The sequence below is a fragment of the Nestor notabilis genome, unplaced genomic scaffold, assembly GCF_000696875.1.
Source record: "Nestor notabilis isolate BGI_N333 unplaced genomic scaffold, ASM69687v1 scaffold34068, whole genome shotgun sequence".
Classification (NCBI taxonomy): domain Eukaryota; kingdom Metazoa; phylum Chordata; class Aves; order Psittaciformes; family Psittacidae; genus Nestor; species Nestor notabilis.
In genome coordinates this window covers 546-19,699 of record NW_009941162.1, presented here as the reverse complement: position 1 = coordinate 19,699, position 19,154 = coordinate 546, and the positions used below count along the sequence as shown (strand labels likewise).

At 35.0% G+C, this 19,154-nt stretch overlaps 1 protein-coding gene across 1 annotated transcript; it reads right to left on the bottom strand.

Moving 5' to 3' along the window:
• Positions 1 to 307: 307 nt before the first annotated feature.
• On the bottom strand, positions 308 to 18,264 carry SCYL2 (SCY1-like 2 (S. cerevisiae)). The gene is made up of 15 exons (XM_010020732.1): positions 18,124 to 18,264; positions 17,377 to 17,526; positions 16,546 to 16,767; positions 15,566 to 15,682; positions 13,481 to 13,606; positions 11,865 to 12,041; positions 8,623 to 8,745; positions 7,267 to 7,380; positions 6,658 to 6,790; positions 4,673 to 4,791; positions 3,892 to 3,992; positions 3,094 to 3,160; positions 2,879 to 2,968; positions 1,874 to 1,993; positions 308 to 1,308 (listed from the first exon to the last, which is right to left on the bottom strand). The coding sequence occupies exons 2-15, from the start codon at positions 17,485 to 17,487 to the stop codon at positions 661 to 663; spliced, it is 2,268 nt and encodes a 755-aa protein (XP_010019034.1). The 5' UTR covers positions 17,488 to 17,526; positions 18,124 to 18,264; the 3' UTR covers positions 308 to 660.
• Between the last annotated feature and the right edge of the window lie 890 nt (positions 18,265 to 19,154).

The following is a 19,154-nucleotide window of genomic DNA, read 5'->3' as shown; positions in this document are numbered from 1 at the left end:
AGCAACTTCTTATGTCTCCTGTAGTTTACTACAATCTTAATTCTAATTATCTTGTAAGAGAAGAAATTAAAATATTTTCTCTTCTTAGCCTCTTACAAAGTTACAGGTTAAGAGAGCCTTCTATGTAACATGGCTATCAAAATTTTAGAGGCAGCGTAAGAATTTACTTTGTGCAAATTGTTATAGGGTAAAATGATAGTTTGTGACACATTCAGGCAACAAATCATCAATAAGAATTTAGCAGACACTGAAAGGACTGGGCTGCAGGGTTCCATTCACTAGCATTATTACCCCTTTTAAACATTTCTGTTGATCTTAAACAAAATTTTGCCGGCAATTTCATAGGAGTTGATAGAGTACACTTCTGAATAATTCTGAAATACTGAACTTCTTTTTTGACAGAATATATGCATCCTACCTTCAGTGCTCTGATGTTCAGTAAAGAGACAGGAACTCTTTAGCACGTCAGATGACTTTGCATTTACACAATTCTCTGCAGTAACAGGTGAATGCAAAATCAGTCTTTTTTCCAGTGCAAAAGTCTTTACTTTGCTGGGATGAAAGTTTCCCCAAGTCATGCTTTTACTAATTAAGAAAAAGATGTTAATCAGCTTACCCATGATCCAATTTCATCAATCTTTGAAATAAGAAAACAACACGTTACCCAAAAAGATCTTTTAAGTCATTGCTAGCTGAGCTGCTGTTTGTCATTGTGTTCGCTGGTTGTGCAAAGTTCTGAGGAGCAAAGAAAGGATTACCCTGTATACCAAAGCCAGGCTGTCCTATCATGTTCATCTGAGGTCCCAAGACTGAACTGCTCGCATTTGGGGAGCCTTGTGGGGGTACAAACTGATTAACCCACTGGCTTGACTTCTGTTGAGCCAACTGTTTCATGCTAACTTTGGGTTTTTGAGGACCAAAAAGATTATCTAAAGCAGACATATCTGGGGGTTTGTTTTGTTGTGTCAGTGGAGTGATTGCAGATGCAGCATTCATAGGACTGTAATTTGGCATATTGGCCGTTGGTACAATGTTCATCTTGGTTGTTCCTGTTGCACTTGGACTGAAGAAATTCTGAGTGGCGAGACCAGGTCCCATTGTGAATCCAGCAGTCTGAAAACCCATATTAGGATTTAGTCCGTTTGTTACATTTATTTTTGTGTTGTCAACAGGTGATGAAAATCCCATTCCAACACCCATAGAAGGGACAGAAGAGAAGCTGTTTGAAGATGCAACTTTAGCCTTGTTGATAGAATGACTAGTCAAAGATGACATATTATCTATCAAGGTATCTGTCAAGTCTTTTGTCTGCAAAATACATAAAATGCAATTAAATGCTTTTCCTGCGCAAACACTCTAGCAACAGTCTTTATCATTGCTCCTGCAGAAGAAGCATTTGTTTTTCAGGAATTAAAATTTACTGCATGGAATAGCGTATGAAATGTAATTATACACAAGAGCAGTTAGTTTGTATTTCTCCTTTTCTACTTAGAATTTAAACAGATTTAATTTGTCAACTAAGACTATACACAAAGTACTACCGTAACTATCTGCTTATATAATCCCAAGCTCTTTACATAGTTAATTAATAAGCTCTTCAGTGCAAAACCTTTTTTAATATGTGCTTTTTCCTTATCTACAACAATGGCCTTCCAATAATAATGACATCTTCGGAAACTCCTGCAATTTAAAAAGTGTGAAATATTGCTAATGATGCAAATGGAAGGCAGATGAAAATTTATTTTAGTTTTTCCTCAGTTGTGCCACTGTGCTACCAGTGAAAAAGTTGACTCAAAGGAGAAAATAAATGCACTTGAAAGGAAAAAGCATCACAACTCCAATGGAAACAGTGCAGTAGTTTGTTCTTTCTCACCTGCTTCACTGGAGGTGTTATTGCAGTTGTTTGTGGCTTAAGAGGTTGCTGGTTTTTCAGCTTCTGTGCCTGTTCTTGTTCTTTAGCTAGCTTTTGCTTCTCTTCAAGTGTAAGTGATGCCTTTAAAGGGAAAGTACTGATACTAAGTAGCACAGAATGATTAGTCTTACAGAGCTAAGTTTATTTCATAAATAGAACTGTCATCTCAATAATATGTGGCAGAACAATACCTATTACTTACACAAAAGAGTAAAGTGCTAAGCACAAAATCTAGTATAATATTTACCATCCAGCTAAAAATTACGTAAAGCAAATGAATACACTACCAAAAGTAGAATAATGAGAAATTGGCAGAATTGTACAGACATCAAATAAGAAGGTATCATAACAAAACCATTTTAGCTTTTTCTTAATGTTGGGCATATTGAAAAAGTATTCTTCATGGTTTTTGGGTCTGTATGGTTACCAGCTGGCACTTCTATTGAACTGCAACCAACCATGGAGTCAGAATGGGAATTTTATTTTAAAATTGTTTAAGAGGCTTTTTAGGATTTGAGCTCTATTTTTGTTAATGATGAAAGATAAAATCATAAAATGATTCCCCTGTATTCTAAAGTTAGAGAGTTCAGACAACTAGAAATGTAAATGATAAAATGTATAGATTCTGGGGAGCCATTTACATAATTAATAGCACAAAAAGAAGGTGAAAGAAAATGACCAAAACTTTATCATCATAACTGCTGCCTACTTTACAAAGCTATTTTCCAGGAAAGGCTTTCAGAGAAATTCAAGAATATGACTCGAACATTTTGAACATTTGAACACGTCCATTTAGTGGACCTTCACATGTGACTACGCACAGTGCTGTGCTACATAAAAGCAGTCAGTTTTTCTTTTAAAGCTTTAAATACGGTAAATATTTACACATACTCTTTTTATGCAAATCTATCAGCCTTGTATTAGACAGATGGATGTAACAGAATCCCAAACCAAAGTGAAACGCACCTTTTTCTGTTTTGATGACATCTCATTCTCTTTACTATCGGACCCACTAGTTAGAAGGTCAGTTCCACTAGTATTAAATACCTTGTCAATCTGTTTAAGTTCAAAGAAACAAAACTTAGTTACCTGAAGTGCTGTAGTTTAAGGAAACATAGACTAAGTAATTTTCAATTTTGAATTGCAATATATAAGTAATGCAATAACATATTGCTGCTTACCTGATTACTCGTACTATTGGGTCTTGCCTCTTCAGACACACTCATTTGGTTAGCTATATCCAAGGATCTATATAGGGCAGAGTATACATATCAAAAAAAGATGACTTTGCAGTCACATCCACAACACTAATGCAGCAATGCAGAATTCTTCTGCATTTAATCAATATGAACAAATCACATTATGAGAGCACTGCCACTTTTATAGATTGCCTGCAGGAAACTGGAAAATATTCTAAATTATAAAGGCTTCCCACTGATCATTTCACATAGTCTTAGTTTCTCCTTTTGAAAAGGGTAACACAGACTACAGGTAGCCCAAGTTAATTTGTCTCCAAAATCTCACCTCGTATCAGACTCCATAAAATAGCTCTAAATATCTTCAAATATCACAGCCTTCTAGTAGGCTACAATGTCTATGTTTCTCCAGTACAGTTTTCTCAGCAGCTACGGAAAGGCAACTTAGCATTCAGAATCAAGACATAAACTGTACTAGTGGAGTTCAGTATGAACTTTTAAATTTAATGAATTAAAAATTACTGACTTAAAATAATAAACTACGACTGAACTTAACAAAATTGAAGAATTTGACTTTATAAAACTGCTAATATCACAATATTACCATTCTAGGACTAATATTCTCATAACTGTGCTTATTTGAGGTAGTTCTCTACTACCTAAGAATTACCTAGATTTATTTACTGCTATGGCTAGAATCTTCTCACATTTGCAAAAAGATTAACTGAAATTTATCTCTGCTCACTTGTTCCTTCTCTAATACAAACATAAACTAACACTTACTTCTGTTGTTCTTGCATGACATGAAGTTGCTCAAGTTTTGTTTTATGCTCTGCCTCCAATCTATTAAGCATATCTTTTATAACACAAATAAAAGAACTGAACTGGAAAAGAAATATACAAGAAGTTTGGATTTTGCAGTGATGGAATTCAGACACATATAACCTAAAAAAGTAACACCTCATAGAACTTACAATAAAAATTTCAGATAAAATGCAGATTTCAGAATAATTTATAATCCACCTTCACTATCTTGCACTAGGTACCCCACTACAAGCAGAGTGTATACTGGAACAGTGAAAAATACACATCACTAAAGAAAAAAAAGGGGCAATGCAGACAAAAAAACCCAGAGATGAGTATTACATTCATTAAAAAAAAAAAAATAAATCCTATTAGGTATTCCATTTCCTATTATTTCATAGCAACATGATTGCGATTCCATATTATCTGCAACATTTACAAATAAAAGAAAGGGAAGGAACATTAAGATTGCACTTTAGCTTTTAATTTGAATTGTAATCATGTTAGCAGCTAATTGCTTTTGCAGGATATTTGGAAGGTGATAATATTCATATTGCAATTTTATACTAGATCAGTAAAATCCACTGAAAAATAACAAGATTTAAACATGCAAATACAGCAATAGTGGAAGGTTTTATTTATATGTTTGTTTTTACAACAGGCAGGTATACCATAATGTATGGATTTTTCTCTGACAACAGTTTGAATTTATTCTCTGCCAATTATCAAGTAAAAGCATACAAAACCATCATGTTCCTACCTGATTGAGATTGAGATTGTTCTCAATACTAAGAGGAATCAGATGGGGCAATACTTTTCCCGCAAGCTGTTCTTTCGTAATTCCCAACTTCTTATGAGTAAATGTACATTTGTAAATACCTGACAAACAGCATCAAAATACCAAAAATTGCTAAGTTTAGTAAGCAATGTGAGCAAACTCCAAGTAACACACTCGAATATGTATTGATATCTGAATGTACATTGGCTCTGTGTGCAAGCAGGGACAAACATGATGAAGAGCATCACAAAAGAAAGCTAAGTACTCCTCCACTACACAAATATGTTATAGGAAGAGGCTTTGCTGAAATTCAGAACAAGAGGAGATCCGAAGTAATGCTTTCCAGCTATGAAAACTGATACAAATCAATATATTGATCTGGTCAATTATCCGGGAATATGAATCTTTGAACACATCACGATCAAGTGAGTTACCACAAACCAACAAAATGCCACTGAGACATCAAGCTGCATTAACTAAGGATGTGTTCTCTCCTAGCACACTGAACTGGCTGGTTTTAACTATAACACTGTTCTCTGATTGCATTTTACAAAGACTCCTACCTAGAAGTTCAGGGCTGCATTACACACAGTATCAGAAATGATGTATTGTCTTTATCTGTTCTAAAATCACTGAAAAAAGAACACTGACAGGCACGAGGGATCCAGTGTTAAGCCTACAAGTTCTATAGCATTTCTGACAAGATTCCTCTCCTTAAATAGTCCATCTCTAGTGGCAAACACTGAACACAAAATCCTACGATAAAAGGAGCAGCTTTCTTCACTTTCTATGGTTAGTATTAGAACAAAGCTGTCAGCTGGCCAAAGAAGATACAAGATGGAAAGTATTATGGTTCCAGAAAAAAGGAGAGCCTGAGTATGCAAAATTGCTTTCAGCCCATCATTTCCAAACTAGGGTTCACTTATCCACTGTATCCAAGTAGAATTCAGGAGTAATACAACTAAAGTAAAAGGCAAAATGTCCCTCATTCTCAGGCAGCAAATACAAGTCAAAGCTGCAAGGATTCAGGGAAACAGGCAGCTTTAAATCAGTATGAACAGATGCCTTCTTATGATCTGCAGGTCCTTTCCAACCCTAACTATTCTATGATTTTGAGACAATCAAACTATAATGCTGCCATCACATATTATTACAGCATTTAATGAGTTGCCAGTACAGCTCAACTGTTACAAATGGTCTTCAGTCTACTACTTTGTTGTCAGCAAGACAAATGGTCACTGCTTTCCAGACTTGGCCACGCAGTCACGCCTTTATCTTGGCAGTGGCTCTGGCCATCGGGTCTCCTTGAGCCTGTTCGAGATGTTAAAAATCACCCATCCTGAGTTAGACAAGCACCCAAGTGGCACTAGGAAAGCACACTGGGAGTGAGGCCTCCCCTTCCAGAAGTAACAAGCCATTAGGTTCTGTTTACTTTTTTGTGAAACCTCACCCAGAGTATGCTCCATTTCAGTGCAAAGGCAGCCATGTTTGCTTTATGTCCAGCAAAATGAGTCTAACAAAACCTGTAGTAAAGAGCAGTAGACTTGTAGACAATCACTTATAGCATCTGACATGCATGAGTGGTAAGAGAAGGCAACAGTAACACCTTAAACGCTCCAGCAAGGTGCTCGGCATTTGAAAGAAGATATATCATATACTCTTCTGAGGAAAACAGCCCCTCTGGCTGTGTGGACCATACAGTCCATGACAGTGTCACAGCCCAAGAACTGCAGTAAGTACTCAGAACTGCACTGGGCCTTGAAGACTACAAATACATGTACTAGTGTTCAGAAGTACCAGCAGTATGTAAGTGAACAGGGAGGGGAGGCATACTGAAGAACCACAAACTGGAAGTTTTTAACAGTAATTTTAGCAATACACTATGTAAACATTACCAGTGATAATACAGAAAGCTCTCAGATTTACATCAAAGCACAAAAGAGGAGAAAGCTGAAAGTATTAATTACCTAAGATTCCCATTAGCACTGCTGGTTCCTTGGATGGAATTTGTTGTAGAAAAGGTAAAATATCATCAAGCACAAACCATTTGTCCAAGTACTCCAAAATCTTGCCTAAGCACACTAGTGAGTTTACCCGGACCTGTGAAGTTTGACAAGAACTAAATAATTACTGTATTTTTGCCTAAGAAGAAAACCCAACCTTACAAAATTCAGAAGAAAACAAGTGCTACTGAAACTACAAACTTCATATCTGAAAATTCAAGACAAGTTAAAAAGACCCTTTTTGCATCATGAAAGGACAATACATATAGTTACCCACTGCTCACAACATTTTGCTTTTTCTGCAGGACAAACAGTGTTAATGTATATTACTGTTGAAGACACCAACATTTTTACAGTATTATTAACACAGTAAGTTGTTCAAAACTTTAAAAATTGTTAGAGTAAAAAAGCAAGTGGTGCTTTTGTATCTGTAAAAATTGAAGAGAAATCTCAAAAAGAAATCAGAGCACACTAATGGGCTTTTCTTGAAAGACACAACAGCTGAGAAGTCAAAGTAATTAAAGGTAACAATATTATGTGCAGACTGAGAGATAAAATTATTAGGATACTTACAGCAAGAGAAGAAGTTTGCAAACAGGCATTTTTAATTCTTGGAATTAATGAATTTTTCATTGATGGGTAATCTATTAAATTGGCAAATGTGGGAATTATGTTTAGACAAAGCTCCTATAAAAAAAAATCCACATAAGTTTGAAAAGAAACATGCATGTTTATTATAAAATTAGTATCAATATTACTCAAGATCAAAATTAGTTTAAAATGTCTCCTTATCTTTCCTTTTAAGGAAATATTTAAGGAAATACCATGTTCAGATAAGCTGACCTTAATCTATCAGACTCATTTAAATATAGCTACAATAATAAAGCATCATGGTATGTAAATAGAACAAAAATGGAAAACAGATTTCAAAAAGAGTGTAAGTTTATAATAAAATATTTGTATAGCAGGAATATCTTGCGTTTTCACTCAACACTTTTCTATAAAAAGACAACTTTTACATCACACTATAACATTTTCCTACGTAAGTTAAGCAAATCTGAATGAGACTATCAACAGCACTGCAGCAGCACAACGATAGGCCAAAAGATAAAAAAAGCATATCAAGATCAAATATAGTTAAGCAACAGAGAAAAAACAAACAAAACTGATTTCAGCCCAACCTCAAAAAATAAGAGACAGCAATATTAAGTATATGTTGCACATAAATGCCCGAGTAACCAAACTACTGATGTGGAAAAAAACCTAATGTCAGGTATTTAAAAACAAAACCCTTTCTCTGTAACACTGCAAAGGCTTTGCAAAGGTCAAAGTCACATCTGATTATCCAAATCCTTCTTGAAGGAATATTTTGTTTGTTATCTCCCCCTTCAACTCCTGAATGCCTTTGGGTAGCTGGAAGTTAATTCCAGTATAAGATTTTTATTTTTTTTTTTAAAAGGTTAGAAAACATACACAGAAATATTAAAATATAGATACATAAAAATTCCATCAGGAGGTATATTAATATGATTTTACAGCAAATCTTCCAAGGTAACTGTCAGCACACATGTTCTGACCAGTAGGACCTCAGAATGAGCCACCTCTTGACTGGTAAGAGCATGCATGCCTGCATAGTTTCTGCTGCATCAGCAATGTAGTATAAATGCATATTCTACTTTTTGCTATGGTGGCAAGTAAGAACTTGGAATAAGAGCATTAGAACAACAGTCATGTGGTCATTCCCTGGAAAATAAGGTAACTAGATTTTATTTAAAAAAAACCAAATTTTCTTTCAATATTCAGGAAAATATTACACAGCTTTATCTTCTCCCCCTCAAGTAAACAAACACATGTATACAAGAAGTTGGGACATCAGCTTAAAGAAAATAGGAAAAAAAATGTTTTAAGTAAAGGCTGCAATTACTACACCTGGATCTGAATTGAAGGGGCTTCTAAGGCTCTATAAACCATTGGTAGAACACTGTTCTTTATTTCATCTGGTGGAGTTTTGGTTAGAAGCAAGTCCATTTTTTGCAGGAATATCAACAAGATCTATAAAAAGAACACAGTTTAGAAGCCAGAAATTTTAAGTTCAGAAACATGTACTTAAAATTTAAAGTGTGATTATCATATCATAAAAATTTCAAAAGTTTTCTTGTAACTCAGTAAATGTGATCACTTACCATGTTGCTTGCCTGAAGGCATGGAAGACAAAAAGAACTTTGACATATTACTGTACTTTAAAAACAGCAAATACAAATCAAACAAAACATGCATGTTCTAGACTATTCCTTCTAAGTAAGAAATCATAAACCTAAGGAAGGATTTCTTGTTTCTATTTACAACATGGTCTTTTAAAATCCACCCACAGAAAATCTTCATACACACTGCTGTCAAAAAAGCTGAACTTCAAAAAAACTATGGCTCAAATACTGTCCTCAAAGCATTTGATCACAACTCCACATAAAAAAGCTCTATTCCCTTTGTATCTAGAATCAAAATAGGGACACAATGAAAAGAATATTACAGCTACTATATGGACACAAACTACCTTTATTCTAGTTCATATGGAAATTGTGTATCATAAAATCCCCTCCCTCCCCCCAATTTACATCACATTAACCTAAAAAGCAAAACCAGGATAGCACTGTTACATAGTGGGATTCACCTTGCTTAGGCTTAGCCATCTGAAAGTTAATTGCTATTTGAAGTTACTTATCCAGGCTCAGTCTCCAATGCAGAGAGCTACATAACTCATAATATTCAAAACTCGTAACTCTCATCTCATCTCAGATAGGTAAGATGACTTGCTATAGGTGACATTGACTATCCATTGATAATTTAGACTCATTTCAGAAAACAGGTTAGACTAGATGGATAAATTGTGGTGAATTCTATCACATGAATAATAAAAAGCCACATATTTAATAGGAAGAAACTATTTCAGTTTTGAAGTCTAAAAATATGTAGCAATCAGTGCTTTTATATAATTGTTTCTGCAAATCTGAAAAAGACATGAATGAAACTTGTTATTTAACAAGAAAAGCTCCTTTGAAATATGAACCACATGTTTGAACATAAAACAGACTGCTGTCAAGTTAAACATTGTACTAATACAGTCATTTAGATTACGCAGAAGCAGTTCAGCTGTTTTTCACTGGCTGTCAATGCTTTTCAACTCAGATAACAAAGCTGAATCATTTTTGATCTCTTACTCTACTTGTCTTTAACTAGAATGTTGAACCGCTTTCATTTTTAGCTGTCTAGGATAATATTTGATACTTTTTATCTATTTAAGTAGAAACTAAGATATTACAGTCACAGATTGACATACACCATCTAAAAAGCAAGCAGCAGCACTTGCACTCTGAACAATAATGCTAAAGATGTACTTCATTCATTAATACCGAGCCCAGTACTTGTCAATGTACTGAATTTGGTGTACTGAATTTGGTGTACTGAATTTGAATTTGCAGCACAGCGTATGCAAACTCTCTATGGATTCCCCTAGCTATAAATCAAGGGTTTCTCTACACTGGGAAGCTATGTAAGAGTAAGCCAGGATGTTAATTTACAGTACACCAGTTAGTCTCCAAGAGTATGATATGAATGAGTAGTGTAACTATTCCATTTTCACATTATAAATTCCCTCATACAAAGTCATTGTGAACTCTGGATAACAATTTCTTTATACTGAATTACAGCAGCTTCCCTAGGATACATTCACTTCCTAACTTAAGCATCCTCTGAAAGCCAAGCAATAGGTCAGCCCCTCATACAAATCCAAAACGTCTTGAGGGACTGTTTGAAAGTAACATTGGCACCTTCTCTGTCCGTGCCTCTCCATGAGTTACAAACACACAGGAACAGAACATTTTTGCCTTGCACAGTCAGACCTGGAATTATGTCCTCTGGCATTCTGAACCCTTACATATTTTTTCCTGAATACCGGGTATATTAAACTTTCAAAACCTATTGTAGATTACTTAAACTTTGCCATACTGAAAAGACTATAGAGTAACAGTGGAATAAGTCATCTACTACTTAGTGTGCACTAAAAATGTCAACAAAAGGATTTAATATACAGTATCTAGAAAACTACAGAAAAACATTGCAAAGCTTGCTCTTTATGAGCTGACCCCAAGTCTGTATTTTGCTTCTCTCATTCCCCACGAAATAAACCAGTACTTGTGGCCATTATGCTCCAAATACAAAACTTTTGAGCAAACTTTTTGCAGTAAGTATTATCTCTCAAATCTGATGTTAAAGGTAGCAAAACAGAATGCTACATTTTAGGATGAAACAGCACAAATTAGATGTTCACTGGCTTTTGAACAGTTAGACGTTTCATTTTCCAGTACAACAACAAAGCTAACATGAAGCCTCATTGTATCAAAAGTGAACAGCACTAAGTAGTTCTAATTTTCTGAGGTATTCCCAGTTACACAATTTCCCCTTTCCCCCATCCCCTGTACAACGAGAGTTCTCTGATCTGGTTTTCTGAAACCCAGAAGTAAAAGGTCAATTTGTTCATTCCATGTTATCTTGCTCCTTCAGTGCTTTGCAGTGAAATAATAGCATCCAGCAGTAAAACAAGGTGAGCTAGAAGGAATGCACAGCTGCCTTTTATCTGTGGAGGCACAATGTTTATTATCAATAAATAGTACTCTTAAGAGAGTGTCAGTTACAACTTTTCCACTCCACCCAGTGTCAGCAATGTGGATACAAGGGGTCAGGGGAGGGTGTGTGTGGGAATAATTATAGGTTCAGCTGCTGTTAGAGTATGTGCAAATACTGTACTGTACAACCCTGCTCAGATTGGCTAGATAAGTTATAAAATGCTTACAAACATACCTTCTACAATCAACCAAAATAAAGAATCGAGTGGTAAATTAAATTTTTCCTTTTTTTTTTTTTTTTTGCTAACGTAATCTCTTCTAAAAATGCAAAAATACCCTCAGAAAACCCATATGAAAAAGCAGAGGTAGAGGCTTTGTGAATTTCCTGGAAAAAAAATCTATTTTGTATGAAGCAAGACTGACTGTCTGGACAACTACGGAGCAGGCTGGGAAATCTGTGTGAAGCTGGAAAAGGGAAATAGGACAATTAGTCATTTTTCAAGGAAAAAAACACCAACGAGAAAAACTGTAGTCTGAACAATATTAACATACCTGGATTGGTTCTTGCTGCTTAAAAACAGGACCAAGATCAGGCAGAATAAGCCTGACATACTCTTCTTTGGTGCATTCCTCAGCAATTAGGAGAACATTAGGCAAGACAAAAGGTACCATATCAGGATTCACAAATTCAGAAGTCAAGCAGGGCAAAATTCGCTGAATTATAACACGCTAAAAAAAAAAAAAAAAAAAAAGCATGCATCACATTGTACTGCATTGCAGTAAGTTACTATTGTGCCAGCTCAACAGCTTTTGCATCAATCTCATTCTTACAAAAAAGTAGACAGACAATTTTCAGTTTTGAACTCTTATTTTCACAGTACAGTCTAGCTAATTTACACTGTGATACTTTGCTTACTTTTCTCTGTTTGCACTCAAAAACATAACTGAAGATTATAATTGTGAAGGTCACCAAAAGCAATTAACTGTACAGAAAACAGGACTTTCAGCCACACATGTTAATTATGGAAACCCTATTCTATATGGTTTCTTTTAAAAGACCCTAAAAAAGACCTTATCAGCCCATAAAAAAAATTAGTCGGTTCTTCAGTATCCCATTGCTTATCGAAAAAACAGATAACCCTACTATGCTTCCCTGTAAATCTCCAGGTACATTCCCTAAACAGGATTCTGCTGATGAAATACATATTTACACTGCAGATGTCTAGAGCAGACATCCTTATATGCTTTTAAAGTCATTAAAGAGAAATACACAATTCAAGGCCACAGTTCATTTCCTCATAAAATGTACTTACCAAGTCAGAACAAAAAAAAAAAAGCTTATTAGGTCAGCCAGTGGCTGTCTGAAGTTATGTGAAATACATTCCAGTTTCAAATTCAGAGCATCAATGATTTTTGATCAAAGAAAAAAATAACAAAGTAAAAAGAACAGACTAGGAAACATGAAATCTGAATTTTGCACTGTGTAGTTCAAAACAGAATTAAAAATAAAGAAATTTAATGCAGTGGTTGAGAAAGTAAGCTATTCTATTATGCATTAAACTACATATGTACTTAACTGCATTTTCTACCACATATACATTATGGCTTACATTAATTAGACAATACCACAAAAGGAAAAGAAGCCAGTCTAGACATAGCGTCTAACAGTACACAGAAGAAATCTGTAATGACAGACATTTGCCTTCGAGGTTTCTGGGCACTGCTAGCAGAAGAAAGTACTTAGTCTGTTGAGGGAAGGAAGTTTTGCATCATTCAGCATTGAAACACTGCCTTGCTATGAAAAAACTTGAAGTAATCTTACTGGGAGAAAAGGTGGCAACAAGACTTCAAAGAGCTATGATAGCATCTGGAAACAAAGGGAAAGCCTTTTAAGTGGAGACAACTCCCTTCCAAAGTGTTAAGTACAATAGTTCACATACTGATAGCACAACTTGACACTTTCCATTTAAAAAATAATTGATAGCTGACGAGTATTTCCACACCAATTATTCACTTATGTCCCCTTCTTTCCTACTACTCTATTCTGTCAGTCCCATGGCAGTATTTTATGCTGGATGCTACATAAGTCCAGCATTCTGAGATTTGGTATGTTAACAGACGTTCAAATGCTTTTAAACTCGCTATTTCAAGGCATCATACATACATACCTTAGGTAGTTTTGGCAGAACCTTTGGTAGCCCTTTAAAAAACTGTGATTTCTGAAGGTTATCCCTTTGAAATAATGAATCAAAATACTGAAGGGTCATTGCTCCTACATCATCAAAGAATGGTATCTAAAAATAAGATTAAAAAGCTTGTGATCTGGAGGGAGACAATACTGACACTGTTATAAAGATTCCAAAATATAATCATCTATTTATCTTTTCAATGCACTATAGTAAACCTTTACAATGATGTGCCTGCAACAATTAGAAAGACATTTTTACATACTATGTAGTATAATATTCACAGATAAAGGTTGGTTATTAAGATAGAATTTTAAAGAAACCCATGCATGTTATGTGTCTCTAACTTTTTGTACATGAAATAGTCTTTTGTCTAAAAAAACTGAATAAGAAGTAAAAACCTTGACTGAAAGTTCTCCTAGGAATAATTATGCTATTTAATATTATGACAGACGATTACCTACTAGATCAGATCTCGCTATCAACCCTGGAAACTTAGAATGAATCAACAAGCATTTATATGCAATATATGTTAACTATATAAATCTTTCTCCAGTGTTCAGACCCATTTGTAAATCCTGTCCACTATAATTTCATACATGATCTCCCATGTTTACATTACTTCAGCAAAGAGGGCGCAGGCCTTCTAAAGTATTGTGTAACAATATTGCATGGGTAAAACTCCTCCTTCCTGCTAGCTCTGTTTAGAGAGGGATATATCAAACCTCATGGGCTCGCAATAGTTAAAGACAAAGCATGGTCTCTCAGACTATTTAGACACTTTTGTTTCCATTGAAAAATTTGTGTAAAAAGAAAGGATATAAACATTTAAAGAAGCTCTGCTGTAAGGCAGAAAGAGAAGCCACTAAGAGCAATAAAGAAAAAAAAGAGAATTAGAAAAGTAGACTGGAGTAGGGCAATACAGATGAAAAGAATCTGTCAGCAGAGAATTCAAGTTAGTCTGTACTATGGACTTAAATTCTGTCTTCTAGATCACACACCAAAACACATGTGATCATGGAAGTCTACAGAGGTTAACACAAACTAGTTAAAACTAGCAAGGTAAACTTGCCTTGTCAAGCTCCATTTTCGCTCATGTCACGATGGCCATAACAAACTGCTTTTGGAGCTAAAGTTCTAACATCTTTACCCTACACTTAGGTCTGCAGTATACAATGTGGTAAAAAAGATTTAACATCTTCATAAAATGACACTGCTTAATACAACCATTTACAGATTTGTTCATTGCAGTCCTTCAGACAAGTGAGTTGACACCTGCATAGTATCTGCCAATTTCCTCACCTCCCATCTTTTGGCACACATGTTTGCAGAACCATTACCTGTTTCCCTCCCTTCTTCACTCACTATTTCTTCCAACTGTTAAGAAACTGATTTCTCTCACTGCATACAAACTTTTTATATGACAGGAAAAGATGAAAATTGTTTAGCTAAGCAAATTTATAAACAGAAACCCGAAAGGCTATCAGATATGAGAAAAAAGGGCATATGACAAAGGAAGAATAGTGTTTTTACATTCTAGTTTCAGACAGGAAAGCGGAGGAAGAGTTTGTCAATTAAAATTTCAATTATCCTACTTGAAATTAATTCTTTATTATTGTAAATAACTCCAAATATATTTTAAGCTATTCTTCTGCATATTTAGGAATATACCAAAAATCATCAAGTCAAAAGTTAATCCTTAAATTTACTGCCCTTTATCATTTTATGGCTTTAAAATCCTTCCAATACAGTTTTAAAGACTGAATTGTATAAAAACACAGTGTAGAAAAAAAAATCCAACTGTACTGGAAAGCAACAAAACAGTGTTGTATTGAATGATTATTCTAAGTTCTGTCTCAGCATCCACTTCTTCCATATTAATAAAGGTCAGCATAAGGACAACTTTTGGCATCAACTGACATCATTATTTCCAAAATAGTGAAAAAGTATTTAACATTTCAACTAAAATTATTAACAGGGAACCACTTTAAAATAGTTCTATTGTTTCTACAAATCAAACACTATTTTTCCTCTTTTCTATGGCTACCGTATTTTCCATGAACTGACCTTAGTCATTTGATCTGCATCTGGTCTGACTGCTGGAGCTACATTTAAAAGTAGCTTTACATGTTCACGCACTTCCTCTGGTATATTCTGAAGAGTACTGGAGCTTAAGCGGCTCAGCTGTGTAAGTAATTTAAGCACAGGGACCATGAAGTCAGAAAATCCTGCATGTAACTACTTCGAAGATATAATAGGACTAAACCGTCCTCTTGATGGCTTCTCTACCCACACCTTTAATATCCCTCCCTTCCCTCCTTTCATAACCTATTTGCTTCTGATCCCTCATAGTCTTCTTTTTGTCTCCCAACAGTCTACCTGCTTCAGGTCACATTCCCCTATTTCCAACTTGTCATTGTGTTCAGGTTATCAGAGAACACAAACCCAGTACTTTTAAACAGGTACATGTTATTATTTGAGGTGTTGTCTACACACATTAAAACACAGTACACACAACTAAGACAACAAGCACCCAAAGAAATTATGCAAAGGAAACTCGCATGTGAACATACACTACATCAGCTGATCCAAGTAACTGTCTTCTGTTAATATTTATACTCCACAAAGAATGCGAAAGAGCTGATAGCTAAGTGGATACTAATTGCAGTGTCAAGTTATCAAATCACTCTGAACTCAGCCATCTTCAGCAGTCCTACACAGCCTTGTGTTCCACAGTTTGTCCCAACAGGTAAACTACTTACTCCAGAAGATAAGCACTCAACAGGTTTACAGAGAATCAGGTGAAAAATGAAATTTGTAGTTTATAAAATTGGTACATGTAATCTTCTCTACATATATTTTTGTTTCCCATATTTTGATAGCATTCTTTTTTCTTGTTACAAAGTTAGCATCCAAGGTAAGATACCATTATCGGATTGTTTATGTCGGAACACTGGTAATATATTCTAAATATTTAAATCTATTTTAAACCAGTAACTTTTCAAATATGAAAATCAACAAACAATAGTCACAAATAGAGAAAATACCTGATCCAGCTGTCTACTAAAGCTTTTATAAATATCCTGCTTGTTGACCTCAAAAATTGGTTTCCCTTTATTAAACACTGCATACATAACACCTCCTAGAGAGTACATATCACTGGCTGTCTCACAGCTCACAGAGAGAATATATTCTGGTGCCAAATATTCAGGATTTGGAAGACACAAGGAAGGCAAGTTTGGATCCCATTCCTTACAAGGGAACTTTGGCTACAAAAGAAGAAAGTACATTCATTACGGATTCTTAAAGAACACTTTAGATAAGAAACTCATGCAGCAACAAAATAATTAATGTGCTCAAATTCCATTATAAATATAACAAATGGAGTAAGGCAACGGTCAAGAATCTATGTCTGTAGCTTAGAGCGATTAGGTGATGCAGTTAAATCTGAATATTAGAGCTGGGAAGTGTAATGTAAAAATCAAAGCACTGCTGTAAGGGGGAAACATGAGTTATGATGGGAATTCATTTTAGGAGGTAGCGACCAGGCACTGAAGCAGATGCTATAGACTAAATTAGCTAGCTTTGCATGCCATCCAACATGCAGGTGAGCAGAAGTAGCACAGGCTTCAGCCTCTGTCTGAAACCATCACTAGTCTATTTTGACTCCACTAAGCCAACTCAGGCTCTTTTTTCTGTGATGACCAAAGGCAGCACTTCAGTCCAGACCTGTGCCATATGTTCAAACTTCCTGCCAACAAAATATAGAGATGGATATTAAATAAATGATTCACTACTGAAATGCAAGGTCATGAAACCGGTTTCAGACAAAGCTCTGAATTTTAAATCTAGTGATGATAAATGTAAAGATCTATTACCTCCTGCTCAGATGGATTTGTTGACTGGATACAAAAATCAAAGCCCATAATTTTCCATGCTCCACTTTTATTCAAAATTATATTTTCAGGAGTAATATTTCCATGGACCATTTTCACACTGCTATGCAAAAATGACAAGCCTTCAGAAACCTGTTAATAAAAGATTATTATTTCAGGTCAAGTAGTTCCCCAAATATCCTGTAAGACATTTACAAAAAATCTGTTCCTGTGGGCATGGTTCAATTGGTAAGTTAACTAAGAAACAATTCTTCACTATTATTTTAGGCTATGTCTTAAAAGTTATGTAGGAGTGAAATTAAACACAAATGGGTAATCAGCAGATGGGATTACTAATGCCGATTAACCATCACAGTGTAAGAACAAAAATGCTTTTCAAAGTTGATCAACATATTCACTAGATAAAACCTAGGAGCTACTGCTCCTCCACAGAAGGTAAAGAAAAGATTTACATTTGGGAGAGACAGCTGTAGCATACATATTTATATGGGAAATAAAAATTAATTCGATTTTGTATTTTCCATATTGGAATAAGCAAAACCAGTTGCAACTTAAGAGAACCTCCAGCGTTCATCCTCTCTTACACTTACAGTGCTGAGGGCACTATCATCTCCCACTTCCCAATTTGATTTACTATAGGCAGACAAAACTTCGGCAGATTACAAACTTTATAAAATAATCATTAATACCAAAAGTGTAAGAAAATTATAAGGACAATCTGTGTCATACCTGAAGCAAACCGTATTTGGTCTCCACATCATAAAGTTTGTATTCTTTAATGTCAGATGGTAAAGGAGAAGGTAGGTTGTCCCAGCTGCCAAGAACGTTAGCTAAACTTGCACACACTGGTTCTGTACAAAATGCCAAGCAATCCCTGTAGAGGACATACATAAAAACGTTTCTTGCAAATAAATGTAATATATCTCTTTACTGAGAATTAAGAACCATACAAACATCAGATTATACTTTACTTTTTAGGTGTTGAAATAAAACTGTTTTATTTCAGGATTTGTATTCTTATAAGCAATTTATACTGAAGAGAAATATATATATATCTGAAGTATTAAAAAATACTAGTTTAATCTAACATTCATGTGATTTATTACTGTCATTTAATCTAACATTCATAGACTCATGTGAATCTAACATTCACATACATCACTAACGATGCACACAATGCTTCATAAAAAGACTTATAAAACAATCATTTTCTTGCCCTGATCCAGGAAAATTAAACAATTCTTACGATTATTAAAACTTGTAAAATCAGGCTTTTAGCTGCACCTAAAACAGACACATCCCTGACTGAAGCTTACTTAATGTGGCCAAACAATGATAATAAATAAAACTAAGAAAATGTTAAGGTAGCACCTGAATATTCTTTTAGTTTGCAAATGAATAGAAGAGGTACAAACACAAATAAACTTGTTGTATGAACTGCAGTTTGCATGTGAAGTGACTGTTTTCCAAATTCTTTTATCTACTGTTTTCTTCATGAAAAACTACATATCTTGCTTATGCATTTTTTGTATTAACAGTATTTGAAAAGTACAGATGAAGCACACTTCTGCACATAAAGCGCATCGGTTGTAACGCTGAACTTCAAAATTGCTCTGACTGCTGTTATTTTGAGGGAATAAAAAGGTGGCAGTTTCCTTTTTACTTTAGGAGCAAATTAAAGAAGAACTCAAACCAGAGTAATGGAAAGATAGGGCAAGTGTAATTAAAGAAACTGAACGCTGCAGAAGCTGATGTCTGCC

Coding starts and splice junctions, on each gene's coding strand:
- SCYL2 (XM_010020732.1), bottom strand. CDS start 17,487: ATGGTCCATGGAAATATTACTCCTGAAAATATAATTTTGAATAAAAGT. Junction 12,042..13,480: donor TTCTGCCAAAACTACCTAAG/GTATGTATGTAT, acceptor TTTTTTTTTTAG/CGTGTTATAATTCAGCGAAT. Junction 6,791..7,266: donor TGCAAACTTCTTCTCTTGCT/GTAAGTATCCTA, acceptor CAAACTTCACAG/GTCCGGGTAAACTCACTAGT.